At 36.5% G+C, this 25,172-nt stretch overlaps 2 protein-coding genes across 3 annotated transcripts in view; one reads left to right on the top strand and one right to left on the bottom strand.

Annotated features, from left to right (window-relative positions):
- LOC133864794 (nudix hydrolase 3) overlaps nucleotides 1-19,245 on the top strand; it is a 53,472-nt gene extending 34,227 nt beyond the window's left edge. Inside the window, exons 8-21 of the mRNA XM_062301208.1 lie at nucleotides 1,263-1,369; nucleotides 6,386-6,557; nucleotides 6,657-6,910; nucleotides 7,012-7,093; nucleotides 8,486-8,551; nucleotides 9,359-9,436; nucleotides 9,682-9,777; nucleotides 11,881-11,987; nucleotides 12,129-12,297; nucleotides 17,399-17,482; nucleotides 18,208-18,302; nucleotides 18,383-18,473; nucleotides 18,594-18,740; nucleotides 19,042-19,245. Coding sequence (XP_062157192.1) covers nucleotides 1,263-1,369; nucleotides 6,386-6,557; nucleotides 6,657-6,910; nucleotides 7,012-7,093; nucleotides 8,486-8,551; nucleotides 9,359-9,436; nucleotides 9,682-9,777; nucleotides 11,881-11,987; nucleotides 12,129-12,297; nucleotides 17,399-17,482; nucleotides 18,208-18,302; nucleotides 18,383-18,473; nucleotides 18,594-18,740; nucleotides 19,042-19,095 — 1,602 coding nt within the window. The 3' untranslated portion in view covers nucleotides 19,096-19,245. The remainder of the gene's footprint in view (nucleotides 1-1,262; nucleotides 1,370-6,385; nucleotides 6,558-6,656; nucleotides 6,911-7,011; nucleotides 7,094-8,485; nucleotides 8,552-9,358; nucleotides 9,437-9,681; nucleotides 9,778-11,880; nucleotides 11,988-12,128; nucleotides 12,298-17,398; nucleotides 17,483-18,207; nucleotides 18,303-18,382; nucleotides 18,474-18,593; nucleotides 18,741-19,041) is intronic.
- A 363-nt stretch (nucleotides 19,246-19,608) lies between these two features.
- On the bottom strand, nucleotides 19,609-24,964 carry LOC133862213 (uncharacterized). Of its 2 annotated transcripts, none has more exons than XM_062297984.1 (5): nucleotides 24,531-24,964; nucleotides 21,954-22,154; nucleotides 21,574-21,702; nucleotides 19,924-20,055; nucleotides 19,609-19,836 (listed from the first exon to the last, which is right to left on the bottom strand). In XM_062297984.1, exons 1-5 carry the CDS (start codon nucleotides 24,576-24,578, stop codon nucleotides 19,723-19,725), a joined length of 624 nt encoding a protein of 207 aa, XP_062153968.1. In that variant the 5' UTR covers nucleotides 24,579-24,964; the 3' UTR covers nucleotides 19,609-19,722. The 2 variants fall into 2 exon arrangements, with proteins under 2 accessions (XP_062153968.1, XP_062153967.1); XM_062297983.1 differs by having other exon boundaries at nucleotides 21,954-22,171; nucleotides 24,531-24,962.
- Between the last annotated feature and the right edge of the window lie 208 nt (nucleotides 24,965-25,172).

Below are 25,172 nucleotides of genomic sequence, written 5' to 3'. Positions count from 1 at the left end.
TTTTTCTCTCCATGTTGTGTTGACAGTCGCATAGAGAAGTTACAACGGGGCTTCTTATGGGTTGGTGTTTGTGAAGAGTTCAAATTTCACCTAGTAAGCTAGTCTAAGGTCTATTCTCCAATCACTAAGGGTGGTTGGGGGTCCAAAATTTACTGATGTTCAACCAAGCTCTATTGAGGAAGTGACTATGGTGATATATGTAAATAAGGGAGAGGCTTTGTAGAGGGTGGAAGTTGATTTTAAATATGGCAGTTCATGAGGTGTATGGTGTTCTAATGATGCGCATGTGTCGTATGGTGTGGTCTATGGAAAAATATGAGGGGCTCGGGGTGGGGGGGGAGGGGGGGGAGGTTCTTTAGTCATACTAGATTTGAAGTGGGTGACAGCTCTTAAGATTAGATTTTTGCATGACGTTTGGTGTGGGGATTAGACATTTAAGGTAGATTTTCTGGAGTTATTCAGTATTGTTTGATTTAAGGATGCTTCTATGGCTGATCATTTGGAATTTTCTAGTGACTCCAAACAATGGAACGTTAATTTTACCAGAGCAACGCATGACTGAGAGGTGGATTTCCTGAACTCGTTTCTTAATATGTTGTACTCTTTCAGACTGAGACGGAGGTGTACACAAGCTTTGTTAGGTCCCCTCCAAGAGAGGGTTATTTGATGTTAGATCGTTCTACAATGTTATAATTTCCCATGATAGTACTCCTTTCCCTTGGAGGTGTATTTGGTAGAATAAAGTTCCTTTAACATTGGCGTTCTTTGCTTGGTCGATAGGGTTCATAAAGATCATCACTACGAATAACCCAAGGAAGTGACATATCATAGTGGTAGATTAATGTTGCATGTGTCAAGAAGGATGGGAATATACATATAAGCACATCTCCATTCCCATACCCAGGCGATGTGAGACGACACAAGATAGGTGAATATGTGAATGCATCTTATCATTCTAAAGTATTGTTTGTTTATTTTGGGAGAGAGATTTAAAAAAAATGGTAACATGCAGAATAAATGGGATCTTGTGGTATCAATGCAAAGCATAGTTTCCACTTCTGAAATGCCACATAAGGATCTTTATATCATGTACATGTTTAAACAATGAAGTAACTAGTTTCTTTTGGAATGTCTCATTTGGACTTAATTGGGGTTGCTGTAATTCGAAAATATCACTCAATCGGTTAGTACATTTATGTTAACAGAATTGGTGCCTCATACTAAAGTTATTGTACTTATTTTAAGTTTTTATTTTTATTCAGGTTTGGTGTAGTAATCCAGTTCTAAGAGATTGGCTGAAGGAGCATGCTGATGCATCAGAATTAGACAAGTTAAAATGGATGTATTATGTGATTAATAAGAGTCCATGGTAAGTCTTCCTCAATGTGACTCACTTTAAGCTATTTCTGTGGTGTTTACACACACACACACAACACACTCATGCAACCCTTGAAATGCACGGAATGTCATTGTTTAAAATGTTTCTTATAGAATGCTTATTAAGATATGAATATTTTGATTAAAATTATGAATCAAGTTTGTTCTTTTCTCAGGCAAGACCCTTGAACTTTAAAAAGAGTATTCAATCCTTCACTGTGAGATAGCCCTTGCTAATACACACTCACGCAACCCTTGAAATGCACGGAATGTCATTGTTTAAAATGTTTCTTATAGAATGCTTATTAAGATATGAATATTTTGATTAAAATTATGAATCAAGTTTGTTCTTTTCTCAGGCAAGACCCTTAAACTTTAAAAAGAGTATTCAATCCTTCACTGTGAGATAGCCCTTGCTAATAGAGACAGAATCCTTCTTTGAGCTTCATTTTATAATATCCTTATTCCTTGGATTAGTTAGGGAATGCAAATATCAAGAATGCACTACCCATGAAATGCATGGGAAGTCATTGCTTAAAATGTTTATTGTAGAGAGTGTTTGCTATAGATATGAAAAGTTAGAATAAAATTGTACTTAAGTCTTTAATATTTTTGAATAATATAAGGCATGAAAGAAGAATAAACCTAATATAACTCATTTAATTGGCACGGGAAGTGGGGAGGCAGAGAAAGAGAGAGAGAGGACAAATATCACTTGCTGAATTGTAAAAACTATACCTGAAGAATAGGATACAGATTGACCGTCATTTTAGCAACCTGTGGTAAATGTCTTCCCTTGACTTACAAATGCCAAATTTCAGAAGATGGGGTTCTAGGCTTCGATTTTATATATGTTAAAATGCTAGAATATTCTGTACTATTCTAGAAGGCCAGCTGTCCCTACCAGCTGTCATCTTCAGAATATTCCCCCAATCATATTTACCTAATTCTCCTATATATTTGGAATGGATTGAGGGCTGCAGAAATATGAAAATAGACCTTCTTTCTAACTTCTTCTCCTATTGTGTTTCTAACATGGTATCAGAGCTTGGGTGATCACTCCCTTGCCTCTGTTGCCTAAACTTCTTTCTTCCTTCCTTTCATTTTCCAGTTTTTTTCCTCTTCTCATTTTCTGGTGTCTGTGTTCGGTCATCTGAATTAAATACTTTTAGCATTTCTATAATGTAGTGCAGTGTTTGAAGACGACTTGGGTTACTGCCATCTTCATCACTGCAGTTGACATTTTTGTTCTCATAATGACAGCAGAATCTTGTTCATGGCTGCTGTGGGTTTTAAGTTCCTGATGAAAGGAATATACTTAGGGTGTTAATTGTTGTTGGTCAGCATTTTCTGTGACTCTTTTCATAGCATAGTGGTGTTTGTGGTGGTTTCCAGCTGCTATGTATCTCAGTTGTGTTGGTTTACAGAAGTTCACAGAGGTTCACAGTGGTTCTCGGCGATGTCTAGGCAAGTCAACAGTTTCTGTGTTGATTTACGGTGTCCCATGGTGGTTCTCAATGCTCCACAGTGGCTCTCGGTACCGTCACAGTGATTCTTAATGAAAAATCATTCTAAGTTCTCCATTTTCAGCTTTTCCATAAATAGATTAAGACTTAGTTTGCCCAGCACATTCATACACTCCGGTTTGATAATGCTAAAGAATACTTATCTCACCCCCTTACCACTTTTCTTACTAAAAAAGGTGTTGTTCACTAGACCTCTTGTGCTTACACCCCACAACAAAATGGGGTTGATGTCTGTAAGAATTGTTATTTGTTGGATGTAACTCGAGCCCTCATGATTCATGTGCAATTTCCAAAACGCTCAATGTGGATTATCCAACTATCAATCAAACTTCCTGAAACAGAATTTTGGATTTCTATTGACTGCCCATTTTGACCTAGTAAACATTGGAATTGTAATCCCAACCTTCCTACGTATTACATGTTGTTGTTCCCTATTCTTGTGAGTGTGGCTACTAGACTTGAGAGACTTCAACGGGATGTTTTATGGGGTGGCAATGGGGATGTGGTAAAATTTCATTTAGTAAACTGGAACAGGATTTGTACTCCAATAAAGTCAGGTGAGTTGGGAGTTCTAAATTTGATTCAATTTAATCGAGTTCTGTTGGGGAAATAGTTGTGGAGGTTGGATCTAATGTACGGTTTTGGCATGACAAATGGTGCGGGGATAGTCCGTTGAAGCTATTTTATCCAGCTTTGTTCAGTATTGCTCGATAAAAAGACGCATGGTGTTGACAACTTAAGTGTGCAAACCCAAGTGCAGGTTGTCGCGAAGTAATAAATTCTCGGTAAGTACGAGGTCGATCCACAGGGAATGGTAGATACTTAGTAAAATTCCTATTATTGTACAGAAAAGTAAATTGAGTCGTTTTTCCACTAAAAAGTGGAGCAAAGAAGGGATTGTAAACTAAAATTAAATTAACTAAACTAAATTAATAAAAAGTAAATCGGAGAAAATTAATGACAACGCTAAGGTTCAGAGATCCACCTAGTATTATATTACGTATTCCTGAGACATATTTTTAATTCAACTTGGTAAAGAATCAACTCTCCTAATCGAAAAATAAAACAATTAAGCACAAAGTAAATATAAAATAAATTAAACATGGATTGATTGAGAATTTGATTTCAAAAACATGTTACAATAAATTAAACATTCAATATATTTTTGAATCATAACAAATCAAACAAAGTAAGTATTTGATATAAACAAAAATCATAATGAATCAAAATAAACTTGTCTCATTAAATTACTTTCAAATAAAAATCATCCCTAACATTTAATCATTAACCTATGAAGAACAAATAAAATAGTCTCAAGAACACATAATAAAAATATTAGGTTTCACCCCTAGCCTTAGCTAGAGATTTAAGTATTAAAAATCATAAATAGAAAATAAATAGAAAGAAAGGCCGCAGAAAATTCTCCTCTTGTGTTGTGCGTCGTTTTTTTCTGCAAATTTTTGGGTCCTTTGTTTGTTGCCGTGTTGATTCTCTTATAGAGATAAGAGTCATTATTCTTTTAGAATTTGTACAACTATAAGAATCCAAGTCTTCTATTTGTTCCATGTCTCTCTCTTACACTTGAAATAAAACGCTGCTTCTTCTTTTTATAAGAGCCAAAGACATCTTTTTCTTCTTGGTTTTGTCATGTAGTAGTATTAGAATGTTTATCCAATTCGTGGGTCCAGCAGTTTGGTTTCACCTCTTCTTGTTTTACACATTGGACTCTATCTTGGGCATAGGATAGACTTCTTCTTTTGACCCATATCTTGGCTTTTACTCTTTGATTTCTTTTGTAATTCCTACATAACACAATTTCTTGCATTAATATATCATTTAATCTTAATATTAATATTTGAACAATATTCCACAATTAAATATAAAATGCAAGAATTAAATTATAATAAAGTATGATAATACTTATTTTAATAGGAAAAATAAGCACTTTTAAGCTATTATCACATGGGTGGTAGATAACTTGTCTGTTCAAGATGGAGTTGCACAATGGAATGTTGTCTTTACGCGCCTAGTACAAGATTGGGAGGTGGAGATGGTACTTTCTTTTTATGAGCGGCTGTATTCTCATCCGCTTCGACATGGAGCGAAGTACAGGCTAGTTTGGAGCCCTTTTGAAGAGGGGGCAATTTGAAGTGAAGTCATTCTATAAAGTGTTAGCTAGCCAAGAGGGTTCCTCTTTTCCTTGGAAGCGTATTTGGCGTGTTAAGGCTCCGTCGAGGTGTCGTTTTTTGTGTGGATAGTAGCCTTACGAAAAATTTTGACACATGACAATTTTGCGTAGGCGAAATGTCGTGGTGATTGAGTGGTGTTGTATTTGCAAGAAGAGTGGGAATCCATTGACCACCTCTTATGTCATTGCGATGTTGCATGATATATATGGAGCTACTTTCTTACTTTGTTTGGGGTGGAGTGGGTTATGCCGAGACATATGCTGGATTTGTTGACTAGCTGGGGCGATTCACTGGGGTGTGGTCGAGGTAAGACAATTTGGAGGCATGTCCCTTTGTGCTTAATGTGGCGTCTTTGGCAAGGAAAGAATGCTCGGCAATTTGAAGATGTAGAAACATCGGTGTTGGAGTTGCGAGGAAATGTGCTTAACACTTTATATATTTATGGATATCGGCTCATCATAGCCTGAGTTGTGTTACTTTTGCAGAGTTTTTAAATTTATGCTCTTATTTTTCCTCATTTTAGGGGATCTCTTGTATACTTCATATGTTCTAGAGTTGCACCCCTCTGCGCTTTTTCAATGATATGACATTATTTACCCAAAAAAAAAACTACCATCTTATCTGCAATGTCCTCCCAATGTTTCATTTTTTGCAATATCCTTCCCAATTTACCATTGGGTTTGTAATGTCCCCCTTTCACGCTCAAAATGACAAATGGAAAAAATTCAGGAAAAATAAGTAATAAAAACACACACACACACACATGAAAAAAGGAAAAATTTCAGGAAATTGTAGATTTGGGGTATTTTTTGTCATTTAGGGCCGTAGAATGGGGACATCGCAACCCCAATGGTAGATTGGTGGAACATTGCAAAAACTAAAACATTGGGGGGACATTACGAATAGAGTGGTAGTTAGAAGGGGGTAAATGTAGTTTACCCTAATTATAATCTATGGACACAGATGAATCTAATGCTTTGACATAGAGTATAGGGAGTTAGCTTGGTGACACAAATCGTGAGATAGCGAGCTGCTTTGTTTGTGTGCACTTGTCAATTTATTCCATTTAACATGTCTCTATCTATATTGAAGTGTATGCAACTGATGATTCCATGGAATGGTAAGAGGCGAAAATGAGTAAAATAATAAAAGAGAAAACAAAAGATTTTTTAGTTAATTAATGTTAGTAAATTGCATTTCCAAGCATCTCTCTACAGTGAAGTTATTCAATTTTTTACAGGTCGCAGTATGTTGTTTTAAAAGAAAATCCTCTAATATCATTCTTATCAACAGGTCTTGCCTTGATGAGAATGTGGCATTTTTGACAACTGCAGATTCGGCTATAAAGTTGCGTCCTGAGGCCACAAGGCAAGTTACTGGGTGGAAGGGTCTTGAGTATAGAGCTGCATTTCCCGAGGTGAAACCACCTGGTGCAAACTTCTATCCTCCTGACATGGACAAAACGGTATTTGTTGGGAAGTTCATGTAATGCATAAAAGAAAAAAGAAAAAAAAAGAAGAAAAGTGTTTTACATACATAATACAAATATGTTTCTCTTTTACAGGAATTTGAATTATGGAAGGGCAGTCTAACAGAGAATCAACAAAAAGATGCAACCGGCTTTTTTAATGTTATCAAAAGACATAGTGAATTTGGTCTAGAATCCCCTCTTTCTAATGATACGGTTGATAAAACAAATCGTATGGTCAGTTCCACCCATGACCTGTACTTCGTTCCTTTCTGTCAAGAGTATAATCCTTTCCTCAAAAGAGCAGCTGAATTATTGCATAAAGCTGGGGATTTGACCAGCTCCCCTAGGTAATATGTTATCAGATTTCTGTTGATAGTTCATTGGTTAAGCATATGCCGATTTTTATTCTGCTTCCAAATGTTTGCTGAATTTTTCGTGCCTTTTGTAGTTTGAAGAGATTGCTGCATAGCAAAGCCAGTGCTTTCCTTTCGAATGATTATTATGAGTCAGATTTAGCCTGGATGGAGTTGGTTTGTACTTAGTGCTTAGTTCTCCTTCGTAATTCTGTGCATTATAATGCATGTGATGCCAGCACAAAGTTGTATGCATAAGGAGAATGATATATATATTATACATATTTTCTTTCTGAAATAACTTCATTCGTGCAAGTTTTCTAGTATGTAAAATTTGATATTGAGAAACCAGCTTGAAGTATTAACATTCTCATCTTCTTCTTGGTTTTGTCCTGTACATCAGAAAGTCTCCTAGAAAGTAAAAGATTTCATCAACATGCCCGTTTAATCTCTCTTTCTCTCTCTCTCTCTCTCTCTCACACACACACAAAGACAAACACACGCTTTAGTTCTTCATCCTTATTTTTTAATGGATTGCACTGATTCTTTCACCTGTTATTACTGATTCGCTGTTAAGTTCTCTTAGTATGTTCTAAGGACATCAATTTTTAGAATTGATATAAATTCAATTGTGTCCGACTATTGTTATAGATGAATATTTATCCAGGAACAAGTGACAAGTAAGCTTAAATTTTTTTCCAATTATTTATTGCTAAGTGATTTCAAATTACAATGTCTTGTTTTGGAAAGCTGCATGTAAATGCTTTTGGATATTCAGCCCATAAAAAGGAAAAAAGAAAAGAAGGAATGCTTTGAGATTTGAACTAGAACTAGTAGTTGATTAGACCAGAAAAGGACCATCTTTTTTGGATAATTGAAGCGCTAAGCCAATGCCCTTTGGAGATGATGTCCATTTCTGTAAAACTTTTGGACCAATATTGAAGCACCAGAATAAAAGTTCATTTGGATCTATCAAGTTGGTTGAGAGTAACATTAGTCCCTCATGTATAGAGAATGTAGTTTGCCATATGCAAAGTTACTTTTTTTTCTTTCTCATTGTTTGTCTTATTTTTTAGGGTTTTGCATTCCTATATCACCATTTTTGTTGATTTCTATAATTTTTTTTCATCCAGAATGGTTCTTTGGCATTATCTATTTTGAGCTGATTGCATTTCCACTGAATCGGACTTTACTTATAGAAAAGCAGATAGGCTAGGCTTAGGAGAAAGCACAAGAGTAATGAGTTTGTATTACCTATTACCAAGTTACAAGAATCTAGTCAAGGCATCTGATTGAACTTTTACATCCATGTTAGGATTAAAATGTAAAACATATGTTGATATAGGAAAAGAGAAAGGATATAATGATATAGGAAACACAAAAAGACTCAATTCTTGAAGCTTCATGTAGCTATTCTCTGAATAGCATCCAGTTCTTTGTAGTTGCTAGACTGCTGTTTCTAGAAAGAGCTATTTATAAGAGCATTTTTTTTAACTGTCAATGTTGCTTTATTTGGAAACTGTTAAAAACCTCCAAATTTGTTATGACCTTATGTTCCTTTTGGTGTAGGACTCCAAGCTGGATGTTACTATTGGTCCCTATGAGACATATGAAGATGCGCTTTTTGGGTACAAGGTATTATTTATATAGATCACCTGTTCATGTAGCTCTCATGTTCATCACCTTTAAATGTAGTTAAGATTGAGGTTGTTTACAAACTTAACTTTGGTATACTGTATGTGCCATGTCCTTTAGGTTCCTCCACCCCCGTAAGAACGGGAATGGGCATTGAGGTTATGCATTCAAGTCCCATCGCGTTGCTTAGCAATGAAAAAGTTCGATAGACTGCATATTTTAATATTTTAGTCTAAAATGTTTCCTTTCTGGATGGTTTATAATTTATCTAGTTCTTGCATATTTCTATTGTTCAAAGCTTTTGTAGGAATGTATGAATCCTTGGAACTCTGGGTAATTGATTCATGAAAGTAAAATTTAATCATGAAATATCAATTTGCATTATAAGATAATAATGGTCTGTGGTGCAAAACATGTAAACCTTAGGCTTGATATTTGTCTCTTTTTGGTGGTCTCAGATATTTAATATCCCATTGAGCACAAGTTAATTCATATGTCTGGAAGAGAAAGGAATTACTTTTCAATGAAATGAATTACTTAAAAAATAATAATAATAAATAAATAAAGTGCATACCTAGCATTTCTCAAAGTAATAATGCTTAAATAGAGATTAGTTGTATTCTGTACGTGAAATGGTTGCTCAAGCAAGGATAATGTCACATTTTCTGAAAGATGCGTGGCAAGAGGATTCGTCAAACAAAACTAAACTTTTTAGACAGCACAAGATGTAAACGGAGGTATCATGTTTTTCTTCACTTTACTTACGTAGCAGATGTAGCTTAATAGTTGCACTGCATTTAATTGTAGGCTACATTTGAAGCATTTATTGGAGTTCGAGATGACAAAGCAACAGCTCAAATTAAACTCTTTGGTGATAATTTGAAGGTATTCTTGTATATTTGTTTTTCACCAGGGATCCTCTTTTTTTCTTTTTCACTTTTTTCCCCAACCAATTGGTTGAAGTACTCTGGCTTCACAAACCCCACCAAAATGGGTTGGCCTGTCCTCTTCCCTTGAGAGAAGGATAAGTTCTACTTGGCTAAAGGTGCCCTACCAGAGTTGTAATAGCTTTCATTTTACCCCTCTATTTTTACTTTTGTCAATTAGTAAAAATGATTTTATTGTTATAGATTCTGGAACAAAATCTCCCAATGGAAAGTGTGTACAAATCTGAAGATGTGATTTCGGCTCCTATTCGTGTCATTCAGCTTCTTTATAATTCAGGGGTGAGTTTGAAGAAAGTGGGATGAAATATCTTTCATGATGAATGTGTTTTTTACCCAAATTTATGCTTCTGTATGCTATGATAATAGAAGTAGTAAACTCAAATATCATGAATCAAGTTTGAGTAGTTGAATGGAACCTATTTTAAGACATATTCCGTGCAATATGAGCAGCATTGTGCTTTAATTATTTGTCAATTATCATGAAAATCCATGGAATTACAAGCTGTTTCCTCAGAGCAGAATTGTGCTTTCTATCCCTCTTTAGTAGTGTCACATGACAAAAGTAGGCCTACTTTGCAGTGTATGTGTGTATTAATTTGACATTATTGTAAGTTTCTTCTACTTTTTTATTTTTTGTTCTTTCTTCTGTCCTTTCTCATTGATCTAATTTTGCTCTCTTCCTTCATTGGAAATTTTGTCATGTATATGTAAGGGTGCAAAACTCTGGGTTGGGGTCGGCTCAAAGTTGGACAATGGCTTAAAATAATATGTCTTACACCACACTTGTGCAAGCTTTCTTTTCAATCTAATCCTGCATTTTCAAACCTGAAATATTCTAGGAACCCTAATATACTACTCTTATCCTAAATGCCCACCACAAAGCTCACATATGGAGCCTTCCCCAATCTGTTCTATGTCACAAAGACACAAAAAGCAAAGCACCACAGATAGAGATGCCGATGTTAGACATATAAAATGTAATAGATATGCTTATATATTTGTGGGTGTACCATGTAGTTCTTATCCTGATTGTGTGTATTCCTTAGACATCATGATAAATATATTACATGTGAATCTTACACTGCCGCCCCAGCCTTACTTTTTCCCCAGTTTTCCCACCCTATTTATAGGATGCCCTGTAAACTTTTGCGTAGGTGTGTCTGCACCTGAACTAATACCGTATGAAATTTTAATTTTACATTCTTAATTTCTATCAAGATTTGGTAATTAGTTGGATGCTGTCTTGGTGCAGACACTGTTCTTTTGTTCTCTTCAAGTGGATGACTTATACTTTGTCATGGACTTTTGGGGTTCTTTTTCTTCTTGTCAATTTGATACTCAAGAGCCATAGTTTCTTTTCCTATTTGGAGTCCAATGTGCTTCATATCCTATTTTGGAGCCCAATGTGCTTCATATCCTATTTGATAAATTTGATGCTTGGGAGTCTGCAGTTATGCTTATTCCTTAAAGCGCCAACCTTGAATCATATCGGGAGATTGAAATAATAGATTTTCCCAGTTGTCAAACATCTTAGTGAGTTTCTAAGGTGATGTGCATTTGGCTCCAGCCCAACAATATGAGTTTGTGACTTGGGCTTATTTGGCTTAGGCATAATCTACCCAAGGTGGTTTGGCTTTGGTGTCTTTTTGCACAATTGGGGACTACTTGTCTTATTTTGGAATTTCAACAGTTGTCTAATTTTTAGTACTTTGTAGTTGGTTGTGATGCACCATGATTTTGAGAGGCTGGAGGTGGAATTAATATTATTAGATATAAAAGATGTGCTTGTACTCATAATCGTATTGGTCTTGTGTGTGTGTGTGTGTGTGGGTGGGTGTGTGATATATATACACACACACATACAGAATACTAGGTTTTGTGCATATATCTTATAAGAAGATTGACAGCCTACTTTTTCTATACCTGCAGAATTATAGAAAATGATTTATGATATTCCCTGTTTGCATGGCTTAATACAAAAATGATCTGTGATTGTGGGTTGGTTTAGGTGTGTCTGCTTGAATCCTCCTCACTTAGGGTTTTTTTTTCTTTTTTTTTGACATATCCACACAAGAGTGGGGATGGGAGATTCGAACTAGTGACCTCCGCTTCATGAGACGTGGTCCCCAGCCGATTGAGCTATCCCTTGAGGACCTCCTCACTTAGTTATGGTTAAAATCAATAATGTAAAAGGTTTACAGCTTAAAGAACTATAATCTGCTATATGTTTATTAATATCCCAACTTTATAATCTTTATCTTCCAAATATAGTTTTCTTTGTGTTAATATTTGTTCTTTTTATCCTAGCTTCGCTTGTTCTGATATGAGCATGTTATTATCTGTGTGAAAAAATAATGTTGACGAGATTAAATTTTGCATCAGGATGTGAAGGGCCCGCAAACTGTTGCTTTTAATTTGCCAAATGATGAGCGTATAGTAAATGATCGAGGAACATCAATGGTCATGCTTAAGAATGTTTCAGAGGCCAAGTACCATTCCTTTCCTTGGAATTTGAATGATCATCATGCTTGTTTGTAGCCCTATGTTTAATTTACTTCTGATTAATTGATTTCCATTATCACTTGCTTTCGTGAAATCTGGACAATTTATGGCATGCTTATCCCAATCAGGTTCAAGCATATTCTTCAGCCTATAGCTGATGTTTGTATTACAAAGGAACAACAAGAACTTGTAGATTTTGAATCCTTCTTCACTCACACAATTTGCCATGAGTGCTGCCATGGGATCGGGCCCCATACCATAACACTTCCAAATGGTCAAAAGTCTACAGTCAGATTGGTTAGTTAGACAATTTTCTTTTTTTAGATATATTTCTTTCGCTTTTTTCAGTTGAACTTTTTTTCTTTTTCTTTTTCCCCCATGCTCAACTTATTTTTGTCTTAGTATTTGTTAAGATGGTTTTGTTTCCAACTTAATATGGGTTTGGGTATTTGTTGGACCTGGACCCGGGCCTGGAGCCAGTTGGATCTGTTAGTAAAGAGCAGATTGGGGCAAGTAGTAAAAAGCCAATTGGGTCTGTTCAAGTAAGGTCGGCGAGCAAAGTTGGCCCAGAGCGGGTCACAGCTGTTGTTCTGAAGCCCAGTCTTTCAAAGAGTGGTGTTCCTGCTCATAAATCAGTTAAGGTTAAAGGCCCAAAGCATTTAGGCTGAGTTGAGGGTGCATTTAATAGGGGCATAGGCCCTTTGTGAATGAGATTTCGGATTTATGACCTCATATGGGTTTTTCAGAGAGCAAAGGATTTTTGCCATATTGTGAGGGCTATCGTGTGAGGGTTTTGAAGAGCAACTTATGGCCTTGCTTACAGCCATTGAAGCGAGTCGTTGCTAAGACGGTTTGGCACCTTGTTCTAAACTAGGCAATAGAGCGAACAGGGAACTAAAAAGATTACCATGTTCCATTAATTATGATTCCAAAGGTGGAAGCTCTAGCTGAGGTAGAGTTAGGGGAGGGGTTTCTTTGGTTCTTTATGAAGCCTAAGTTGCTTGCTCGGAATGTGAGAGGGTTGAATGAGGGGGATAAGTGCTTAAAGGTTAGAAATATGCTCAGAGAATGGAAGGCAGATGTTATTTATCTTCAGGAAACTAAACTAGATCACATGCCCAGTAGCCTTGTGAGTAGTTTTTGGGGATGCCAACATATGAATGGGTGTTGTTTAAACTCTAGAGGACCTTTAGGTTGGATTCTGCACTCGTGGGATATGAGGATGGTGGAGAAACTGGAGGAGTGTGTGGGGAGTATACCGTTGCTTGTTCTTTTAGGAATGTTGAAGATGAATTTACTTGGGCTTTTGCTGGTGTTTATGGACCTAGCGATGATTGTGATAGAAGGTTCTTATGAGATGAATTGGTTGCCTTGCGTAGTTTGTGTAACATGGCATGGTGCATTGGGGGAGAATTCAACATCACTTGTTTTCCTAGCAAGAGATCGAGTGAAGCCCGTTTGTGTTCACCTATGGAGTTCTTATATTTCATCTTTTACATTGTCGAACAACTGTGATCTCCCCTCTTGGTTGTGATCTCCCCTCTTGGTCTAGAATAGACAAATTTCTAGTCTCTCCTAATTGGGAAGCTCGGGTTCCTGAAGTCTCAAAAGAGGTTTCAAACACTATGCTCGAATCATTCCCCTATTCTTCTTCATTGAGGAGACTTCCACAGAGGTAAAAAGGTATTTTAATTTTGAGAATATGTGGCTGAAACCAGAGGGTTTTGTGGATACAGTGAAACAGTGGTGGACATCCTATCACTTTAAGGTTCTCCGAGTTTCATTTCGGCTAGTAAACTAAAGGCTTTGAAAGCTGATTTAAAAGCTTGGAATGAGGTGTTTGGCAATATAGGGGACAAAAGAATCTTCTTTTGGATGAATTACGAGATCTCGATCTCCTTGAAGATGGGAGAACCTTATAAGATCTCGATCTCCTTGAAGATGGGAGAACCTTATAAAATAAGAGAATTTAAGGAAGGCTAAAGTTATCAGTGATTTGGAGAGGTCCACCCTTATGGAAGAGGTGAGCTGGAGGCAGAAATCGAGGGCGTTGTGGTTAAGAGAGGGTGACAAGTGCTTGAAGTTTTTTTCGTTGAGTGGCCAACTTGAGTAGAAAAAATAACTCCATTAAATTTTTTATGGTTAATGGTACAGTTGCTACAAATCATGCTGAGATTAGATAACATATTGTGCAGTACGACAGTTTGTGTATTGAATAATTTGGTCGACAGCCTAAGTTGGAGGGTGAAAGCCTTGAACAGTGATAAGGCTCTAGGCCCTAATGACTTTTCTATGGCTTTCTTTCAAGCTTGTTGGGATGTTATAAAAGATGACTTAATGAAGGTCTTCCATGATTTCCATGCTAAAGCCAAGTTTGAAAGAAGTCTTAATGCCACCTTTATTGGTCTTATTCCAAAAAAATCTGGAGCTATTGCTATTAAGGACTTTTTCCTTATCAATCTTGTGGGTGGGGTTTACTAAGTTGTAGTAAAAGTTCTTGCCAACAGGTTGAAAATAGTTCTGAAGAAGATCATTTCCAACTCTTAGAATGCATTCGTCAAGGGAAGGCAAATCCTAGATTCTCTTCTCATTGCAATGAATGCCTTGATAGCAGGATTAAATCTAGGGAGCCAAGAGTGCTTAGTAAACTAGATATTGAAAAGGCTTATGATCATGTAAATTGGAGCCTTTTGTTGTATTTGTTGAGGTGTGGTTTTGGGGAGAAATGGTGTAATTGGAGAGCTCATTGTATCTCTTCGGTGTATTTTTCCGTCTTGGTGAACAGCACTCCGACGGGATTCTTTACCAACTCTCGTGGCTTGAGACAGGGAGACCATTTATTATCTCTCTCGTTGTTTGTCATTGTTATGGAGGCTTTAAGCAAAATGATCTCCGTTATAGTGAATGGCGGTTTCTTTTAAGGATTCTCCGTGGGGTCTAGGAATGTTGGAGGGCTTAACATCTCCCATCTTCTGTTCACGGATTGCACTTTGATTTTTTGCAAGGCAAACTCTGATCACCTTCGTTATTTGCATTGCTTGTTTTTGCGTTTTGAAGTCATCAGGTTTGAAGATCAATCTGGCTAAGTCAGAGTTGGCCCATGTTGGTAATGTTAGTAATGCAGAAGGTTTGGCTCGCATTTTGGATTGTAAGGTTTCTTCCTTGCCTATGAAGTATCTCGGTCTTCCGTTGGGAGCTCCTTTTAAGGCCATGTCTATTTGGGATGGCATTATTGAAAAGATAGAATGTCGTTTGACCAGTTAGAAGAAGTTGTATTTGTCGAAGAGTGGTAGGATTACTTTGATTAAGAGCACCTTGTCTAATTTGCCTATCTACTTCTCTCTTTTTTTCCATCTCTATTGGTGTTGCTAATTGCATTGAGAAGTTACAAAGGGATTTCTTGTGGGGTGTTATTGGTGAAGAGTTTAATATCACTTGGTAAGTTGATTCAATGTTTGTTCTCCAATTTCGAAAGGGGAGCTGCGCTTGAGAAAGTTAATTCTGTTTAATCGAGCTGTCTTGGAAAAGTGGTTATGGCATAATGATTTTGAGAGAGGCTATGTGGAGAGCAATAGTGAATTGTAAATATAGCAGCAGGTGGGGTAGGTGGAGTTTTTGTGAGGTTAATGGGTTGTATGGGGTTGGGCTTTGGAAGTTTATCGGAAAGGGTTTGGGGGAGTTCTCTAGATACCCTAGATTCGAGGTGGGGATGACTCTTAGATTAGATTTTGGCATTACGTGTGGTGTTGGGAGCAAACCCTTAAGGTAGCTTTTCCGAAGTTGTTCAGTATAACTCGCTTCAAAGATGCTTTTGTGGGAGATCATTTACAGCTTGCTAGTGACTCTCATCACTGGAACATCAGTTTTATCAGAGTTGCACAGGACTGGGAGGTGGATTTCTTCACCGCATTCTTCGTCTTTTGTACTCTATCAAACTAAGACAAAGTGGAGAAGATAAATTCTGTTGGGCCCCTTTCAAGAGAAGGTTGTTTGATGTCAGATCGTTTTATAATGCTCTTACCACCCATGAGAGTGATCTCTTCCCCTAGATGAGTATTTGGTGGAATAAGGTTCCATTGACAGTCGTGTTCTTTACTTGGTTTGCTGCTTAGGGAAAATCCTCACCATAGAAAACTTTAGGAAACAAAATTTAATAATGGTAAAGTGATGTTGTATGCGCAAGAATAGTAGAGAATTTGTAGATATCCTTCTACTCCATTTCGAGACTACATATGCCTTATGGAGTTCTATCTCTGACCTTTATGGGTTAAAGTGGGTTATGCCTCTTCAATAAGACTATTATTACTTATCAAAATAAAAAAGTGGGTTATGCCTCAGAGGGTAGTGGGATCTCTTTGCATGTTGGAGAGGGCAGCGAGGTTCTTCTCAAATGGTAGTAGTGTGGAAGATGATCCCGTCTTGCTTGATATGGTGTATCTGGAGAGAAAGAAATGATCTTAACTTTGAGGATTGCGAGAGATCAGTGGTGGATCTAAAGGCCTTCTTCTTCAAAACCCTTTACCAGTGAACAGCTGCCTATGATTGTCTTCATATTTCTGGATATCATGATTTTCTATATCTTTTTCTTTTTCTGATTAGCTGTTTATCCTATATACATCATGTGTACTTGGGTTGCGCCATCTCATTTTTAAAAAAAAAAATTGATTACTTATCAGAAAATAAAAATTGATTTTATTGGAATTTGGATTATATGAACAAATGGTCCCTAAAAGTTTTTTAAAATGAGCTGCTTCTTTCTCATTTCTTATGTAATGAATTGAACTTCAAAGGAAACGGAAGGAAATTTTTCAGCTTTTGAAACTTGATCTTCAACCTGTTAGAAACACATTCTTATGTTAGACAAAAATCTCCACTTTCTTTAGAATTTGGAATTTCATGCCAGTAAGATGACCAAATGTCATTCCCCAAGGCTGACGTACACTGAAGGAAGGTCAACATGATTACAACCATGAGACATAAGGTTAAGAATTGTTGCATTTAAAGGCTCCGGGATTAAATAGAAACAAAAGAACTTTGGAAGTGACAAATATGCTCTATTGCCCGTGCCCCCACCCATCCCGCCTTTTTTTATTATTATTATTGATGAATTTGTTGTCATTTTCTTTTCAAGAGTGTTGATGTCTTATTTGGCACTAGAAGTTTTGCCTTGTAATATGCTCCTAATAGAAATTGAAAACAACATATTCGAGAATGAAACAAAATTGTAAATCAACTTCAGAAAATAAAGATCTTGTTTATGAACTTTTTATTTTGAGATTTTTATGTAATATCATCTCACTTTTCCTTTCTTTATTTTTTTCTTTTGTATTTCTCTTTATTAAATGAGAATAGTGTTATGTCTGATTTGCCATGCTCTCTATATTATCTTTTGACACAGGAACTGCAAGAACTCCACTCAGCTTTGGAAGAAGCAAAAGCTGATATAGTTGGCCTTTGGGCACTCCGGTTCCTAATCGGCCAGGTTATTAGCTAGTGATATGGTTGAAAAAAAATGATATTTATGTCTGTTGGCCTCATTATTTGGATGCTTTTCACATCTTTCAGCCAATGCAATTACTAAATTCACTTTGAAGTGATGTATGCCAGTGTTTAGGTGTTATCTATAGTTTCTTATGGTAGAATATCAATTAAATGATTAAATTCATTATATTCAATCAGATTAAGTTTTCGGTAACATATTATTAGAGCAAAGGTCTGAAATTTAAATCCTGAATCTACATTTGACCTTATTTAAGTTAAATATTCTATGCGCTGAACTCCAAGTGTTTGAAAAAATTGGTGATTTAACACCTTACTGTTGGTATTAGCTTTTTAAGTATGATTTCTGTCTTTCAAGAATGACAAATCTTGTAATTTAACCGCTAATAATTAAATATGTTAGTGTAGACGGGAAAGTCTATCCCGGTAATGGAGGCTTTAAGAGAAGGAGAGGGCTACAAGAGTTCTGTAGACTATGATCTATAATAGGTGCCCAAACCAAAAGAAAATATTTAATATTGGTACTTTTGCTTATAAAGATTATCAGAGTGATGGGTGAGGTCATGGTTTCAAGTCCTCTAGGGTGACTGAGTTGCTTACCAATAAAACAATTATGGTCTTTTTCTAAAAATTAAGCTCAAAAGCTTTTATATTGATGGTGAAAGCTTATGACTGATGTCCTTGCTTATATCTCTGTGATGAGGCCAGGATTTGCTTCCCAAGAGTTTGTTAAAGTCCATGTATGTTTCCTTCCTTGCTGGATGCTTCCGGTCAGTACGATTTGGCTTGCATGAAGCTCATGGGTAAGTTAGCTAATGATCCTATGATCCTCTATTAAGTGTTGTCACCGATTATCTTATGTTTTTAATATATTTATCTTCAGGAAAGGACAAGCAGTACAGTTTAACTGGTTATATGACAAAGGAGCCTTCATTTTTCATCCTGATGAAACGTTTTCTGTTGACTTTTCTAAGGTAAAAGTATTTCATATTTCCTCTTTGATGGTTCTCTTCTTTTTTACCTTTCTTAGCCATAAAGAAAGTTTTTTTTTTTTTTTTACTTATCAAAAAAAAGTTTGTTCTACTTTTTTATAGGTTGAAGGTGCAGTTGAAAGTCTGAGCAGGGAGATCCTCACTATACAGGCAAAAGGTGACAAAGAAGCTGCAAATGTGCTTCTTCAGAAATATAGTAAAATGACACAACCACTAAAGGTTGCTTTGCAGAAATTAGAGGACATTCAGGTATGCACTGCATCAAAGATAAACTAGTCTTTATGTTCTTTTGATAATGCAGCATTACTCAAAAATAGTTTTTACTATAAAGTGTAGTTCCTTTTTTTCTTTTTCCTTTTCTTTTGACCAGTATAAAAAATAAAATAAAAAAAAAAAAAAAAAAAAAAATTGAAATTCTACTCTATATATATGCCAAGATTCTCATTTGTTGAAATGTTTTCAATATAGGACATTACATATTTTTATTGGATCTGGAGGTTCTTAATATCCTTTCATTTTAATTTTTTTTTTTTTTTCTCTTGTATCTTAGGTTCCTGTGGACATTGCTCCCATATTTCCTATTGCCAACAAAATATTGGAGTGAAGGCACTGGACTTTCAACTGTGATCCTTTCCATCTATCAAAGAGCAGTTTGTTTTATTAATCATACATTTTTATTTTTATTTTTGGAAGAGGCATAAGAATTAGTATAATAATATTTGTGACAAATTTTTAATATATCAAGTTTCAGCTACTCTAGTCCTTTTTCTCCCACATTTGTGTTTATACCCACCGTAAAAAAAAATAAAAAATAAAAAAACAAAGAAAAATGGTCCAACAATATGCCTTTCATATCACTAAAAAAATTCTTAGGTTGCCTTGATTTCAAAAAATCATCATGGGCATGTTCCAGCTGTGCAAAAACAAAAAAAATAGTCAAATAATCAAATATGAAAGTAAGATCTATTTTTAAAAAATAAAAAAATATAACTGGAAATTAGGTTATCTTATAATAGTTTTTTTTTTTTTTTTTTTATTTGAAAAAATAACTCATAATAGTCACGCTATATTGATTGACTCGATTAAGATTTTAAGGCTCCTTAGAGAGTGTTGGGGGTTGATACACCAAAAACTTCACATGTAGAAATTAGTACACCTCGTTTATAACAAGTATTATAAAATTACCAACCATTACAAGAGCAGGATATCCATAAATTGACAGTTCCATTTTCTAGATAATTTTCAATTCTTTGAGCCATGCTGTATGTAAGGGACATGGATCAGGTTTTCCTTCTGCAATTGCCTTCTCCGACAAAGAGTAGAACCAACCATTCCTCCATTTAAACTACATCAGTAAAAATTAAGTGTCAAAGTTCATGAAATCATGCACATATATGGTTAAAAATTCAATCTGTGGGTCATATTTTTTTACCTCTTTAACTGCTGTAGGAAAGTGGGAAACAGTTCGGGAGTATGCACATAATCTATCCTCCATGGCTTCTTCAAAGACTAAGCCTTTCTCTGCTGCTGCTGCAGAAGCGAGTTCCACAATAAGGCTAGACACCTGAAGCATAAATCATGGTTAAGTTCTGAGCTCAATTCCGGTTGTCAGCCCATAACCAGTATGAAGAGAGTGGCTCCTCCATTCCATGCTTAATTTCATAGGGAACCTCAAAGCAGCTTAAGTTCATTATATTCCACTCATTTAACATCCCTTTGGGTGATCAATGCAAGAGAGGTCATTTTTAGTCAACTGTTCGTCATACATTAGAAAAAAACACAAAATACCAATCCAGTTACTAGGCACTGATGTGCAACAGAACTAAAGCTATCATTTTGGAAGGGAAGCTGCCAAACCGAATTATATTATTGTTAGTAGGAGGAAATCCAAGAAAACCTGGCCCCATCCCTATTTGACAGAAAAACTTCATGACTATGTAACCTGAACCCACCAAGATTGTTGAGAAATGGACTAGACTAAATGAACTCAAACCCAATTTCAACCAAACTCAACCTACTAATACCGCCAGTAAGTGTTGTTTATAAACTTGGTATAATTAATTCTGTCACTAGTTTGAATATCCCCTTAACTACTTCTCAAGAAGAAAAAGGGTCATAAACCCATATTCAGCGTTTAACAGTTCATCTGCCATGTAACCTAGAAAGGCATATTTAGCAATGGGAGGAACAGCACATGCAAAAGAAAGCCACCATTAAATTTTTTTGGTTGTCAATGGACTATTCTGGAAAAAAGCCAATTAATGGTTTTTGAGCAAACAATCCTTGTACATGTTTCCGATGAAAATGATAACAGTTCCATCAACCTAAGCCCATCAAAGATGCAGTCTGTCACATCCATTCGACACTTAAAGGAAGAATACAAGCACTCATCCCAAGTTTGCCTACCTAATGAATATTTCATGCATTCACTGCCCAGCGGATGCCAAAATTATTGATTTATGAGGAACATATGAGTTGCAAAGCTCACATACTTTCTGGAAGACATCATGTTGGCCACTGCAAACATAATGAAAGACCTAAATCTTATACACGAATCCTTAAAGCTGATAAAGAAGAGATCATGGTTTAGTCTCTCTTACACAATCCAGTCAAGTGGTGCTGGTTTGTTGGGGCATGCCTCCAAAGATCATAAGCCTCTACGAATTATATATCAAGTAATTTTAAAAATAAGCAACACAAACAACCTTGGTTTCCAAAAAACATTATTTTTATGATAATATCACTAAACTGGTGAACTGCTTGCACACTTCAAGCTGATAAAGAAGAGGGCACCCAAATGGACAGGGATGTTATCTGAAAAATAAGAAGAAAAAAAAAATATCTATATATATATATATATATATATATATATATTGGGGGTAAGGGGGCACCCTAAGTAAGAAAGTAAGCCTAAATTCCAACACAGATCTATGAAGCTCAAAAAGGCATAAAAAAAAAAAAAAAGTGATTCAGGTAGCTGATTAGTTTAGTATCATTTCTCATAGTCAGCAGAAAGAGTCCAATTGGCAATAATAATATGCAGTGAAACTCAAAAGAAATGTTATTGTCGAAGGCAACTTACTTCAGACCGGTATTCCTTCTCCACAACACCAACAGTTGCCCCCGGATGACGAGCTCCCACAAGCATGAATGCAGATATCCATATCAGCTTTTCTAACATCTGCTTTTGAAATGCTTCCTTGTCTAGAACCTAGCTTACATTACACAAGTTAGCATTGAAGAAATTATTCTACAAATTGTTCAAATTTCATAATTATAAAAGTTAGACAAGATGGATACCCCCCCCCCCCCCCCCCCCCCCCCCCCTCCGAAAATTTAAAAATAAAAAATGAAGAAGAAACAACCCAGCAAAAAGAAACTATGAATTACCCAAAGAAAATCCTAAATTAATAGCAAAAAATTAAACACCATGTTAAAAATTATCATGAAGCCTTCCTTTACCTTGCAAGAGAGGCCTCCAGCATGTAATCTTCCAGCTACTGCTGATGCCCACTTCCCATATGCTGCTGTCAGACCTTCAGGATTGGTATCAGTCTTCCCATCAACAGGGGCTTCTCCAAGCTTTGATATGGCAAAGTAAGCTAATACTTGGTCTGCATCACCCAGGCCTTTACTTTGAAACCATGGCTCCAGCATTCCATTCTGGATAAATACCAAATCTGCTAGATTGTCAAGATCCATTGAATAACAGAAATTGATAATTTAGAACTTGGAAACTAAAAAGGCATCATTCCTGAAATTCCAGATAAAATCAACGACGAAAACTAAGCAGTCTTGTCAAATTCAAGTAGAGAATTGGTAAGTTTGATATTAGCAAGTGAAATTGGGCTAGAACTACATCAAACACCAAATTTTCTAAAAAAAAGAAATACTGCAAGCCTCAGGAAATTCGATTTTGAACAAGAGAATTTATGATAAAAACACAAATCCATATCAAGAAATTAGAAAATTTCTCTATATGATGGGAATTTCATTATAAAATAGTAACTTTTAATCAAATTCAAACCTTTTGAGGATGTGGAGGTACCGGTTGGGGCTCTGTGTACAAATGTGCTTAATATGTTATATCTTTGGGTGTTGGCGCATAGCTTGGGTAGTATGCCGTTCGCTGATTTTTTACTTTCTTGTACTAGGGCTGCGCCCCTTTGCGCTTTTTAATGAATTCTTACTTATCAAAAAAAAATTATTTCAGCATAACAAATCCTAGTAACTTTTCACTATAATATGTCCGGGAATTTTTTTTTCCTTGGGCTGATGAAGCAGACCAATTTTCAGAACATACACAGAAGCAAGATGAGCTGGATGAAGCAGGAACAAATAATTCTAGTATTTCACAAGCAAATTCTCATTTGACAATTCAGCAGTGGCAGAGATTCAATCACAGACACAGAGCTATGGTGTAATGGAGATGGGTGCAGTGCAAGCACAAGGAGTCACGGAAGTCTGTCATGGGTGACAATCTGGTCTTGGGATAGCCCACAAGAATCTTCCAGGCTCTAATTCTCAGAAGGGCAAAGTTGAGATGGGCCAAAATGACTTGGATCAGGCAGAGGATTGAGAAATGATAAAATTACAACCCTTGCACAACTATCCCACAACTCCAAGACACATTGGGTGAGACCCATATGTGGGACCCACATGCATGGGTCCCAACCATGTGTCTTGGTTGTGGGATAGTTGTGTAATATGAGTTGTGCATGAATCATATCCCGGCAGAGGATTTGGGTTAGAGTTGTCCAGCTGTTGGTGAGGTTTTAGTTGAGTCTTTGAGCTTTGAAGACAGAACTCAAACACTTCTAGATTGGAAGGGACATTTTGACAAGCAACTGTTGAACGAGCAACAAATGAGGCCTTTCAGGCTGAGAAAGAGATGGCAAAGTAACGATTAAGCCTCTAACCTTAGGTAGCTAATAAAGGTATTTCACAATGGCCCACTTGTTCAATGACGCAATTCATTAATAAGCCTCTTCCAAATTTCGTGGTGAAGAATATAGTAAGAAAATTGTGGAGTAAGTTTGGGGCTGTGGAAGTGTTGACGAATGAAACTGGTATTTTCTTGATCAAGTTTGAGAACCAGCAGGCAAGGGATGGAGTTCATGAGGCTGGGATGTGGCATATTGATAATAAGCCCCTAATTCTAAGGAAGTGGATACCTAAAAAGCAAATGCTTAAATTTCAGTCGACCAAACTCCCAGTCTGGGTTAAATTTTCAGATACAACTGTACCATGTCAGACACCCAATGGCCTAACCTACAGAGCTAGTGGTGCGGGTATCCTTTGCACATGGACTCTGACTGCCAGTAGAATCAGATTGCTCACGCTAGAATTTGTCTGTGACATATACTTTTAATCTTTTGCATAGGCTCTATGGAAAGAAGAAACCATATTATTCATGAATTTGCCTTCTTGAGAAGGATATGGAAGAGAGCTTTGAATAATTCTTTCATCAACAAGACTATAGCGTGGTTGGGGCACTGAATTCACTTAGGCTGTGAATAATTGGAAAGGCAACTCTTTGGTTGTGTTGATACCACAATTGGAATGGATGGCTCATTTCTACCACATCTGGACAGAATGGAGTACCCATTTACATAAGTAAAATATAGGGCTGAACAAACTATATACAAAGCTTTCGAGACAATGATGTTATTCTTTTGCTAGGCTTTGTAAACTGTTTTCTGTTTTTTTTGTGCAATAAAACTTTTTCACTCATCAAAAAATATATGTATCACTGGGGGAAGAAATGACGTCCCATTAAAAATGAGTACCCATGAGAAACCATGACAGCCATCATTGCAATCTTGTTCTAAAATGTGAAATTCTGAACTGGCATCATCTCACTAAATACAAAGGTCCATCTTGTGCAAACAGTCATACTCTGCCTAACAAGATTATACGCATGAAACCCATATAAATCAAAATGCAGCCACTCAATTTCAACGCTGACACTAAAAGAAGAATCACATAATTCACCAACATAACAACGAAAAGAGATTGCTCATGATGAGGTGGAGGTACCGTTCCATCTGGAGGGAGGAGTTGCCTCAAGAACAGCGTCAAGATCATCGTTCCTGGTGCAGACCAAGATTGGGCCCTCGAAATCTAGAGGCACAGACTCGCCTCTCTTCACCAGCAAATCCTGACCATTACCAAGGTCCTGCAAGGCCCTACCGACCCGTCCACCGCCAACAATTACGGCTGGGACTAGCTTGGTGGTGGCCGTGGCCGTTGCCATGGTTCTGTGTCTGCCGGCAGAGTAACTCCAAGTGGGTCTTGAAAGGTGGGGTCGGAGAGAGCTATAGAGTGAGAGTGAGAGTGTGTTGGCCATGGCTAAGAGTGGTGGGAGACATGGATTTGTTGTGGGTTTAGGCTTTTGTTTGTCGAGAAAGGGTTTGAGGAGAGAGAAGGCAAATTGACAAAATGGAGAAGGAGAAGCCACTCGTTTTATGCCAATGCCCTATCGCCTTATCCACGCAGGGTTGTAAAATAAAATTGGTTCTTATTTTTAGCTTCTTAACTTAGTTTGATCTTTCACCAAGTGAAATTGTATCTTGTTTAAAGTTGTTTTGATATATTAAATTGAGAGTTTTTAAATTTAGAAAAAAATTGTAAAAGTAATAAAAGTTTAGGAGGATTAAGTAAAAAAAATTTCCAAAAATA

The sequence above is a fragment of the Alnus glutinosa genome, chromosome 3 (genome assembly GCF_958979055.1).
Source record: "Alnus glutinosa chromosome 3, dhAlnGlut1.1, whole genome shotgun sequence".
Lineage (NCBI taxonomy): Eukaryota > Viridiplantae > Streptophyta > Magnoliopsida > Fagales > Betulaceae > Alnus > Alnus glutinosa.
This window is presented reverse-complemented; position numbering and strand designations above follow the sequence as displayed.